We start from the raw sequence: 11,835 nt of genomic DNA, 5'->3' as shown, positions 1-11,835 counted from the left end.
GGAAAGAGAGGTAGGAACCTTGGCTTGGTAAGATGTTCTGTGAAAAACCTGAAAGTAGTGTTTCTTCACTGTGTCTTCTAATTGGTTTTTAACTAGTCAAAAACTTTTATAACTGCTTTCTATGTTAGTTTCCCTGCAACAAGGGAAACTAACTTGCAAGGTTAAAATAATGTGAAAAAGAATATCATTTTTATCTGAGCAGATGTTTAGAGTTTTCCTGTTCTTGTTAAGATTAGTGCAAGTCTTTACTAGCGAAACATTAGAGTGTCAATGTGGAATGTTTCCAGAGCATTTTCAGAGTTGACATATATCGGTAGTTAAGGTTCATCAATAGTTGGGCTGATTAGCTTTGTTTGTGACTTGGTGTTTTTCAATTCACCCCAACTATGTTTTAGTTTCTGTGTTATTTTGAATGTTTTATGATTCAAATAATTCTTGTTTCAGGAGCCAAAATTAGGCTGACTAACCTACAATCCTATGATACCCAGATAGGACTGCTACATTTGCTGCTCCCCTACCCTTTCTAGTCCTTAGTGATAATTTGCATGCTGTAGAGACAAGCTTCATGCAGCTGTGTTTTCATGAATATTTGTAACTTCTAAATCTTTTTTTCTTTTGGCTTGTGCTTCTACCCCCTCACACATTCTGTGAACTATCCCGTTAATATCCACAGTTTTTAGTGATATAGAAGACTTTGCTATCACTCCCATGCCAAATAAGAGATCTCTACTGTGTTTAACTGTTCATTTGTAAAATAACTAGAATTTTTTTCTTTTGGCTTTTGATAATTGTAACTCATTTTATGCCTAAACCTTTCTGTTGTTAATCCTACATGGCCATTCAGTTCCCTTTATTTTAATGTCTCCTCATTTATTTTTTTCCATTTTGCAGGATTTTTTGAAGTTCTTAAAGATGCCTTGTATTGCTACAGCAATGTGCTGCTGTAAATCCTCTTTCTTCTCATCTGTGTCATGGTAGTTTTCTCTTGATCTGAACCTACCTAACACCTTTTAAGTAAAAACAAAAAAAAAGCTCTCCTGTACTCCTAACATAGTGTTTTTATTTTTTTCTTATTTCTTTATTGAAGACTACTATTTTTCCAGTGGGGTTTGAGTGGTTAATCAATCTACAGTAGGCTGTTACAGATTTAACTTCCTCATGAATGCTTTACAGGTAGTCCAAGGATGTAAAGCTCTGTAGTCTACAGCATATAGTGCAGGCTAAAGAGTTTTTGTTCAGCTCTGTGAGTTGGTTAGAATCTGCACTACTTCGGACTGTCATTTGCTTGAAAGTTTTCATTTCTTTCTTCTCCCCCTTATTACTCACTTTTATCTGGATATAACCATCGTCATTATGGGTTCTGTTCGTTCCTGCATATCAGCCAGGGTAAAATTCTATACATTCAAAATATCATTGAATGTATTTCATAGACTGAAGTAACATCCTTAATAATTCTGACAACATCTGGTACTTATTTCTTGCCTTGTCCGTGAAAAAAACCGTATCCATCTGTTTTTCCTGATTAGGATATCTTCATCTACCTTGTTCTTTTGTATTTTCATTGGAAAATGTGGAGTATTTATGCCTTTACTTCCTTTAGAGCTATAAGTTAAATGTATGTACTTAGTGTGCCAGGCCCTTTCTTAATCTCACTATCTTCTCTTAAATGAGCTGAGTCATACCCTCCAGTTTTATGATGACCTCCAAAACATTTCTGTCATTAGTATCACTAGTCCCAAATGAGCATTGCTTTTGTTTTCATTATCAGTCTTTGGACATTCAAATATCACTGATATTCCAGCTTTGAATGGTGCTTGTTTCCTGTTACCACCAAGAAGATAAGTGTGTTAACCTCACTTCTGTGCTTATACCTCTTCAGACAAAGTTCAGACATTCTCAGATAGAGTGGGGTTTTTTTTTATACAGCGTTTATTTGCTGTTTCCCTCGTAGGCATGCTTTCATCCCTGAAGAATGACTCTCATCCTCCCCTCTTCTGTCACTTTTTAAAATGGAGCTTTATTCAATCTTGCCCCTGGACTTCCTCCTGCAATAGGGGCATGGGGGCTTGGTGGATTTTTGTTTCCTTTTTTGAAGCTTGGTTAATTTGCTTCTATTTAAATTGAAATATAATACATGCCTGCAAAGTGTAATACCTGCAGACTTAGATGCAACTGCTAAACATTTATTTATTTGGCTTTGACAATAGTGCTGCAAAGATGAAAGAAAATATAGACCCTCATTCTCTTCCTTGCTGCCCTTCCTGGTGGTTGTTGGCTTCCTTCTCTAGTTAATCCTGACTAATGACTGTTGGGCCAGACAGTGATATTGTTGCTGTGAGGAGACAGTCATCCATCCCACCACCACTTCATATTAATGGTTGCACAGCACAAGTGCTGTTGTGCAGATTGCTGTTGCTAGGTAACGTTGGCAGAAACATGGGTGCATGTAAATGTGGAGCACAATTATAGTTTGTGAATCACGGGAAAGTAAGTCAGTGTTTAGAGTCAGAAATCAGCTTTGTCTTCTGCTTAATTTTTTTTTCATACTTTTGATTGTAACAGAATAAAACCAATTCATTGGATCATCACGTATATGAAGGGAGACAATCCTCACAAACAAGTGCATATTCGAGGTTGCCATATAGAGTAAAGGATTTAATTCACTTCATGTTTTCATCTCTGTAAAGAGACTTCATAACTAACTGCTAAACATTTTGAAAAGAATCCCATAGTATATATAAACAAATGACATGTTTGTGAATATAAACCAAGTTTTTAACAAGCTATGATACTAAATCTCATCTATTTAAATGAAGACAATTTTTGTTTTGACTAATAAGATCTGCTTTTTTCTGGAGGCTTTTTTTTTTGTCATTGATAACATTTTTGTCCCAGATTCAGAGCATCACTGATGAGTCTCGAGGCTCAGTCAGAAGAAACAGCTACTCCAGTCCACAGTCCATTGGCCAAGATGCAAAGGCACTGCTGACTAATGAGTATCGAGAGGAGGAGGTAGTTGGATGTAGTACTGGCTAGATATATTTTCCTGTTGCAACACTTGAAGTGCCACTACTGCAAACTGAACTACAAATGAACAACTTGAACATTTGTTGTTATGAAACAGTCCTTTGTGAATTTTAGTTTTACTGTTTTTCTAAATTTAGTATCTTACCTTATGTATTTTTTTTCTAGATGATGCTTCTGTGACATGAACTTCGTCCTATTTCTTTCACATTTATTTTCTACAAAAGAAACACTTATGTTTCTGAGAGTGCCTGTTTTTCCTAAAAGCCAGAAGCAAAGATAGTTCTCCGCCTTCCATCTCTTAAAAAGTCTTAGTAGTGTGTTTTAATAAGCATATTTCATGCTTTAACAGAGCATTGCCTTCCTATATTGAAGTACTGAAGGTTCTGGGAGACCGTGTAGATATATTAGGGATTTTTAAGGAGATTTCTATGCTTATTGACAAGCTGTTATTAACCCATAAACATCATTACTACTTTCTGCATAGTGAGTTTACAAGGAAATGTATTTATGTAATCACTGGTTTTAGTGTGCACTTGAAGTGTTGCTCATATCCAAAGACGCATAGCCTAGTTTGTAGAAACGCTGTATACCTTTGTATTTCCCTTTTTTTTGAAGTATGACAAAGTCTTGTATACCATATAATTAATTCAATATCAAAATAGCACTAACAAAAATGTGCTTTTGTTGTCTTTGCATATTTGTATGCTATAGGTCCAGAATTTCTCTTGGCCTCACTGTCTTTCTGAAGATGGTGAATGTTATTTCATTGAAGCATAGTTGTACAGAACTCATCTGAGTTGTTAATTTGAAATTTTAGTTCAGTGGATACTGCTGTATGGCACGTTTAGTTTCTGCAAGTATTTTTTAGCTTATTCTGTTCTCATAATAGAACTGTATTCACAGTAACTTCTGTAGTCTTGACTAGTGATTTAATCTTCTAGGGAGGTAGGAAGACTGTCAAACAAATAGATATTTGTCAACCTCAGAACTGAACTCTGGGATTTGGGAATCCTCAAGGATAGGGACTAGGGAAATAATTTAGGGGAAAATACAGAAGCTTTTAGGCATTTAAAACCAGCTGCAATTACAGTTTGTGAACCACTAGGTTCATCTGCTTTGCTTTTGTTCATGATTTTAATTCTGACTTGAATGAAATAGATTCCTCTGAATCATCATATATAGGGAGGTATATGACCATCACTAATGTGAATAATTCAAGTTTCCAAATGGAAACTGAGATCCAGCTCACAATTTAACAAGTCTCTGAAGAGACTTCATACCTGCTAAAGATCTTAAACCCCCCACCCCCCAGAAAACAGGACATCCCAAAATGCAAAACCAATCCTCCCTCCATACCAATTCATTTATGGTTTTGAGAGTCTAAGGTACTGTATTTGTGTTGCTTTTGATGGGAATACAGAAGCCTATGGACAAAAGTATTTTGAGGATAAGTAAATAGCATGTTGAAACATTTCTTCTTTCCTCGAGAGAAGCAAAGGGAGTGAGAAACGGAGAACACAGAAGTGCTTATGCATGTGGGAACAACAGTTCTTAAATTGTGATTTGAGTTTCTGCTATTATAAGGGAAGAGGAGGCTATTTCTTGGTTAGATTGTCATGTAACGTGGCTTCTATTATGTAATATACACTTGCATGCTTAAATAATCTAATGGAATTAGCTACCCTTCAATTCAGCTAGTCCAGCATTGCATTAATGGGATCACGAGAGTCACATTGGTAGTTCAGCTAAAGGCAGGTGAAATGGCCCATGCTTGACAGTAGCAGAGAACATAACAATGTAACTAATGAAGAATGAGAGGACTGGCTTTCAAGCTTTTCGCTGGAAAAACTCCTTAATGAAGTATGCTTAGGCTGGATTCAACCTCACTTTAGTTTGTTGCAAAAATAATGTCCCAACCCAGATGTAATCCTGCAAATATAAATAAATTTTTTATAAGCCGTTTCATTTCATGTCAAAGTCCAAACAGTCTGGTATTTATTCACGAAGTAAGGTACATTTTTCTGTATAATCTTTTGTTCCACTGCTGTCAATTCCTTCTAAAAATTTTAGTCATGCGTAACCTACAAATGCACTTTTTGGCTGAATCTTGGGGTGATTGTTTTGTGGCCAGGCTCAGTTGATCCATGACAGAAACACTGCCTCGCACTTGGCTCCGGTCAAAACAAGTGTGGCTGCTGCTGTGCAGGAAAAAGTGCAAATGACCTGGACTAAAGAAAAGTTTGTAGCTGAAAAGCATAAAAACAAAGATTCTAATGTCTCTGGCTATAAAGACATTTTCAACATGAAGCCGTAAGTATACATGTGGGTTTAGAGTTTTATTATTTTACCATGTGGGTTGTTGGGGTTGTTTTGTTGTTTAAGAAATTCTGGTTTACTTAAAGTTGAATACAAGCATGATCTTTCCATGCACTGCACTTAAATGCCATCTGTATGAAACTAGCATGGACTTAAGTGGAACAACCACATAAAGAATCATTCACAGAAACATTCCATATTAAGCTTAGATATTTTCAAGCTGTAAACTCAACTTCTGGATTGTACCAGAAAGCGTATATGTTAAAATGCTTAATGATAACTTTTGGTTTTCTCTCTTCATGTGGGTAACAAATTCCCTGTCTCATTTCTTGTTTTTCGTTGGGATAGAGGGAGTACCAAAGAAGCAGATAAAAATTTTTCAAGACAAATATTTAGCACTTATTATGGGTTTTGGCTAGAGTTCTTTGTTTTTTGGGTTTTTTTTAAAGAACTTTCAGCCCTCATCCTGTACTTTAAAGCTCATTATATTAAATATTTCATGTTGAAATATTCCTTAATGTCTTGTTCTTAAATGGAAGTTACATAATAGATAAGAGCTACTGCCTATGTCAAGCCTGATGTAGTAGACATAAAATCAATGACAGAAGGGCATCAGCTTGTTTGCTTTCTTGTTTTGTGATTCAAGCACACACATGCATCTTTTCTGAGTTCTGGAAGAATGCACTTACAAGCATGACCTAGACGATTTTCTGCATATGCCCAAAGAAAAACTGTCTATGTCAAGGGAAATTTTAGTATCTAAAGGAATCACATCTTACATCTAATATAGCTAGAAGGCACCTTAAAATTCTGAGTTGTTTTGTGGATTTGCTCTGAGCTCTTTAGAAACAGTTTACCTTCTGCAAATTCCAAACATTGTCTTACTTGTGCTCTAAAGCATCTTTTTTCTTCTGGGCTGCATTATACTCTTATTCTTAGGTGGGGATTGTTAATACCTTGGAAATATTTCCTGTTACTTCTTCAGAGTTGGGCAGAACAGTCTTGACGTATTATTATTTTAAAACTACTTTATGTGGTTGGGAGTGAAAATTACAGTCCAAACCTGGTGTGCCTGTACAATATATTAATATTGTTGAATTGAAAATGTATCTGATGGCATAATTTTTTTTCTGTGCGTGTGCTTCTCTTCCATGCAGAGAATGGGGAAATCTGTAAGTCAAAATATCATTTCTCTTGAAGTAGACTGTGTTCCATGGTTCTTGTGGTCTTGTATGTGTGTTTCCTAAATTGTGATTTGCAGTGCATGTATTCCTTTGTACGTTGTTTTATATACTGTGATTTAGCATTTATCACTGAATAATATTCTTCGTTGTGACTTGTTAATGTTCTCATCTAAATATCATCAACTTTCCATTCAAGGTAAGTCACAGAATATGTACATTTCTGTAAGAATGCAAAACTTGACAGGACTCCTCTGTACCACTGTAATATTTAGTTTTCTAATTAACTATATTAAAAAGTTTATTTTTCTCCTGGAAAAATAGCCCTCATGGTGATATAACTACTTAGACAATAAGGATGAATTTGTTCACAAAGAGAACTTTCACGTTTTATCAAATGCCAGTTCTTGCCTCCCTTCTACCAGCCCATGCATGCGTAGAAATAGTGGAAGTTCAGATATCCATTGGGTGTGACAGCATACAAAAGTGGGATCCTACATCTCTCTTGTTCTTGGGTAGAAATGACTTGTGACTGCTTTGTTTTTCAAAGCTGTGTTGTCTTCATTTGTCTAACAAATCAAGATTCTTATGAAAATTTAAAGTTTATGTTGTGTATACCCTGTATGATTTCAGTTCTACCAGTGCTTGAATGCTAAATGAAGTTAGTCAGCCTCGGTACACGTTATACACAATGTAGCTTTAGTCAATTTGAGTCTTTACTTCAGTGCTGAATTCTTACTGCATCAAATTCCCCTGCATCTTATCTTTAGTTTTTAACAATGTTTCTTCTTCAATATTTATATACCTCTTTAGTTATACATTGTTGCCTCTCCCTTCGAGAGGTCTTCTCAAGCTGCTGTTCTGCTTCTAAAAAACCGAGTTTCAAGTATGTTCCATATATGGTTTTTGTACAGTTGTTTCTTAGGACAAGTGGCTGCTGTGACAGAAAATCTCCCAGGAGGGACTGATAAACTCATCTTTGGAAATGTTATTGTCTTAGGAAAAAATGCAGAGGAGAAAAAGAGAATCCATTGAAATTGGTGGGGCTGGTCTTCACTGGCCACTAAAATTCAGGCCAAATGCCTTTTTAGAAAAATAATTTTAATTGCCCTGCAAAGTCCAGGATGAAAATAAAATATGAGGCGTGTTACTTCTAATAGTAGCCTGTTAACAGTTTTCCCCTTCATACTAAAAAAATAGGACTTGGTAAAATGCAAGTACCTATTCCACCAGCATTCTCCATCTTTCTTGGTCCTCTGCGTTTGAATGAACCTGTACCTGACTACAGTTCTCAACGCTATGATAATTTGTATAATCTGGGAGTGGCCTGATGTTGCTAGAAATTTCTAGGATGAAGTGTTGGTGTAGTCCCCTGAAATGACCTCTGGCACTGGGGCAATGCTGTGTGTTTCTTCTTTTAAGTTTTGGCCTCCTAAACTTTTTATTTTGGGGGGAAGAAATCTCATTTATTTCTATTGTTTACTTGAGCTGGAACAGTAATGGGGTTCATGCTGTAATTTTGATTGCTCTTAGTGGAATTCAAAAGACACCAGCCTTGGTCAGGCACTTCAGAGAATGTCTTATGTCCTGCTGCTACTAACCTGCCAGTCACTCTCTGCCATAGCACAGTGTGTGAGCCCAGCTGAGCAGGGTACAGTTGTGCTTTTACTGTGAGTCCACTGCTTACAGGGTAGGGTGTCCTATGGCAACATACCAGTATCTCAGTTCTTAAGAAGTGACATTACCCTGTGTTACTGAGGTTTCCTGTGAAGTGACTCACTTCACTTTAAAGAATCTGCTTTTGGGCAGTGGATCTTTTGGATAAATGGGTTTAGGTAAAGTCTGGCTATTTCTGTTGCACGGTAGCGTATGACTCTTTTCCAGTCTTGGCTAGTTTTACACAGATGGCAGTTTCTCAGGAACTATAAGGAAACTCTTCTTTTGTTCTGAAGAGCAACTAAATCATCCAAGGCAGATCCTAAAACAAGGAAATCTCTGAAGTTCTAGCAGTTTCTTCTTCTGGTCCACAAAATTATGTTTATTGTATTTGTGCATGCAACAGCACAGCATTAGTTAATATTGATCATGTAAAGAGACAGACTCAATTTCAGTTAACTGCTTACTTCCTTACTCTTATGACATGAGAAATTATTATTTTTTTCCACAAATTCTTTGCTTTTCTGAATTTTCTTCACTAGGCTTATAGTAATCTTGTAATGTTTCCAAAGGAGCATTATGAAAGTTTTACACTGTACAACATAGATACTGTAGTCTTTCCATTACATATTACATTCCTGTAGTTCTTTTGTTTGGAATTTCTTGTACAAATCCAGTTATTTTTTTATATATATCAATAAGCTGGATTCTCAGTGGTTTTGACTAAACTTAATTTCTATTGAAATTTAAGTTTTTGCTTCGTCTTTGTAAAGTATAATTGGACAATTGGAAGATTTGGCAATCTGCTTAGAATTCTTGAATTTGAGATGAATGTTCCTTTCAAAAGAAAAATTTTACACCTAGATATTGCATCTTTCTCAAATTTATTTTGACTGTATACATGTATACAAATTCATGGTGCCCATGAATATAGCTTATTCTACATGCACGTGGATTAAATTTATAAATTCAAATACGTAACAGATAATTCAAATACATAAGCGTTGTGACAATACCTCATCTTTGCTTGCATGCTAGGAATCAGTCAAATGTGAGAAGAATGCACACCGCTGTGAAGCTCAATGGAGTGGTGCTTAATAAATCACAGCATGCTCAGCTAGTTCTTTTGAATATGCCTGGACCTCCTAAAAACAGAAAAGGGGATGAAAATTGTATCCTCTATTATACTGTGTCCATATTTCTTGAAATGGGGAGTGTATTTTTTGTGATTGTGCCATTGTCTACTTGTTGGGATAAGCTTTGGTAACCATGGTAAGCATAAGTTTGCCTTTAACAACTTTTGTTTACACAAACAGAAATGTTGATAGTGGGGTCTTTCTACTGAATCGATTTAAAGTAGTCCTCAATTTTCAACTTATTTTAAAATATCTAGTTTTACTTTTTCTTTAGGTGAGCAGGGCAGAACTATAACTTTTCCACAAATTAGGCCTCACTTCCACTTGAGCCAGCAGGTGGATTATATAATGGGTCAATAAAGGGTGACACTAGAAAACTCCTTGATGAAATTGTTGAACTTGATTTTTGCATTATGTCAGACTTTTTAAGATATTAGTGGTGGTTTTGTTTCTTTTCTGAATAAATTCCTTGACTTAATGATATTTCAGACATGGAGTTTTTGGAAGTTCTGACAGAAGGTCTGGATAGAGTTCTCTTGGTCCGAGGCAGCGGACGTGAAGTGATTACCATTTATTCTTAATCTGTTTGCACATTTTGTTCAGCACCATCCCAACCTCCTCCTCCACCCCCCCCAAAAAAACCAAAAAGAAAGCAAAGTTATTTTCCATAATTTGAGCAGCTTTATTAAGAGCACTAGTGCATTGAAAATCACCTGCAAGCTTAAGCTTCTGATGATGTTTTGGTTTTTCTATTAAAAATTTATATTTAAATACTATTTTAAGAAGGTTTCTGTAGAAAATATTTTCTGTAGTGAATTAATAAATGGTGGATGGGTTGGGATATTTAACTGTAGCATATTCTGACACTTGTTGAATGCAAGTTTCACACTGTGGTGAAACACAAGAAAAGGAATGGTAATGCAGTGTTTATTTTAAACATATAGAATTGTAAGCAACTTACTATTTAGATGCAGAACAAATATTAAAATCATCAAAAGGGAAAGGTTTTGTGCAAATTTGGCTTCCTCCCTTGCTAAAAAGCTATGTTGGTTCTGTTGGGATTAGTCCTGGTTCAGGAAACTTCTTTCAGAAGTGTATACAACCATTCAAATTTGTGTATTATGTGCATAAAATATTTCCCTGAAGTTCATAATTTGCCACACTCCTTTTAAATATTTCTTTACTTAAAATACTTAGTTGGGTATCCGAAGCCTCCAGGTGATAGTAATAGTAAATTGACATGTTGTATGGGATGTTTTTTCATGAGCTACTAGCAGTTACAGTATATGGCACAATTACATCAGTGAAACCTAAGACCATCCAACACAGAGGAAGGCTATGATGCAGTAACTCCACCTGGTTGCAAATACAATTGTAACAATCAATAAACCACAGCAAGTTAGTTAACAAAGTACAGTCTCTTGTTTTTAAATATGTATGTTTTGAAAATGTATGTGTGTGCTGCTGCTTAAAATAAAATCTGCTTTTCTGAACTGGAAAACCTCTTAAATATTTAATATTTGAAATCGTGGAACAATTTAGTTTAGGTGCTCAATAGACTCTGCTTCTGTCAGAATTCTGCCCCTTTTTGCACACTGTTTCACTTTGTAAATGTTGTTGAAGACCTAGGGTGTTTTTTGGACACCAGAAGATTGCTCCAGTCTAAAAAGAATGGTTTTACTTAAACATAAAATAAACTATTCTTTTATAAAACAAACAACATCTCTTGGTCAAACTGGGACAGCAGTGATGCAGGGACCAAATTCCTGACTAGGGTCAAGGCTAGTGCTTTAATCATAGGTCTCTCAGGCAAATCAAAACAAAGTTATAAAGGAAAAAACTGAAAGCAGCCATTACCAATCCCCATAATCTGATCGAGATGGAACACAGAAAGATAGTCAGATGAGCCAGTGAACTTCAGATGGCTCTCAAACACTGCTGGGGCACACCAAAAGGCACTTGGAAGGGTATGCTGTACACCAGAAGACACTCATAGACCCCTGTGTGTGGGTGTACATTTAAGCTTTGGGTTTATGTATAAGTAGTAACAGATACCCTGGGAGGCACACTAAAGGCTTTTCTGGGACCCTTAGGGTAACAGTGAAATACACATGGAGGCGCTGTAGACTGACCAGAGGCATGTGAAGGTACTAGATTTGCACAAAATACTAAGAAGTGCGTGTGAAGGCATTCTCAGACCATGGGAGAGAAGTGTAATCAGATGCCCCCAGTGCACTCCAAATGGCTCTTAGCTTCTCCTGGGACACATTAAAAGGCACTCAGAAGACTATGGGGCAGGGCCATCAATAGACATTCATAGACAACTGTGAGTAGCTTAGGTTAAGAGTAATGGTAAACATTCAGTTTAAGGATAAGCAGTCAGAGGTACCTGGGACCCACCAAAGGAAGGCCCTTAGGGGCAAGGCAAGACTGACAGAGGCTCCTGTGGGCACTTGGTCTTGTTGAACTCCATACTGTTTGCCTCGGTCCATCAATCCAGCCTGTCCAGATCTCTCTGT

The 11,835-nt window shown here is 36.4% G+C and overlaps 1 protein-coding gene across 1 annotated transcript in view; it reads left to right on the top strand.

Annotated features, from left to right (window-relative positions):
- The window catches only part of LOC104490048 (solute carrier family 12 member 7-like), a gene marked incomplete at its 5' end in the record, with an annotated part of 12,669 nt that extends 2,772 nt beyond the window's left edge, over positions 1-9,897 (top strand). Inside the window, 4 exons of the mRNA XM_010132280.1 lie at positions 2,896-3,012; positions 5,159-5,337; positions 9,219-9,352; positions 9,806-9,897. Coding sequence (XP_010130582.1) covers positions 2,896-3,012; positions 5,159-5,337; positions 9,219-9,352; positions 9,806-9,897 — 522 coding nt within the window. The remainder of the gene's footprint in view (positions 1-2,895; positions 3,013-5,158; positions 5,338-9,218; positions 9,353-9,805) is intronic.
- Between the last annotated feature and the right edge of the window lie 1,938 nt (positions 9,898-11,835).

This window comes from Buceros rhinoceros, unplaced genomic scaffold, assembly GCF_000710305.1.
Source record: "Buceros rhinoceros silvestris isolate BGI_N320 unplaced genomic scaffold, ASM71030v1 scaffold46712, whole genome shotgun sequence".
NCBI lineage: Eukaryota > Metazoa > Chordata > Aves > Bucerotiformes > Bucerotidae > Buceros > Buceros rhinoceros.
This window is presented reverse-complemented; position numbering and strand designations above follow the sequence as displayed.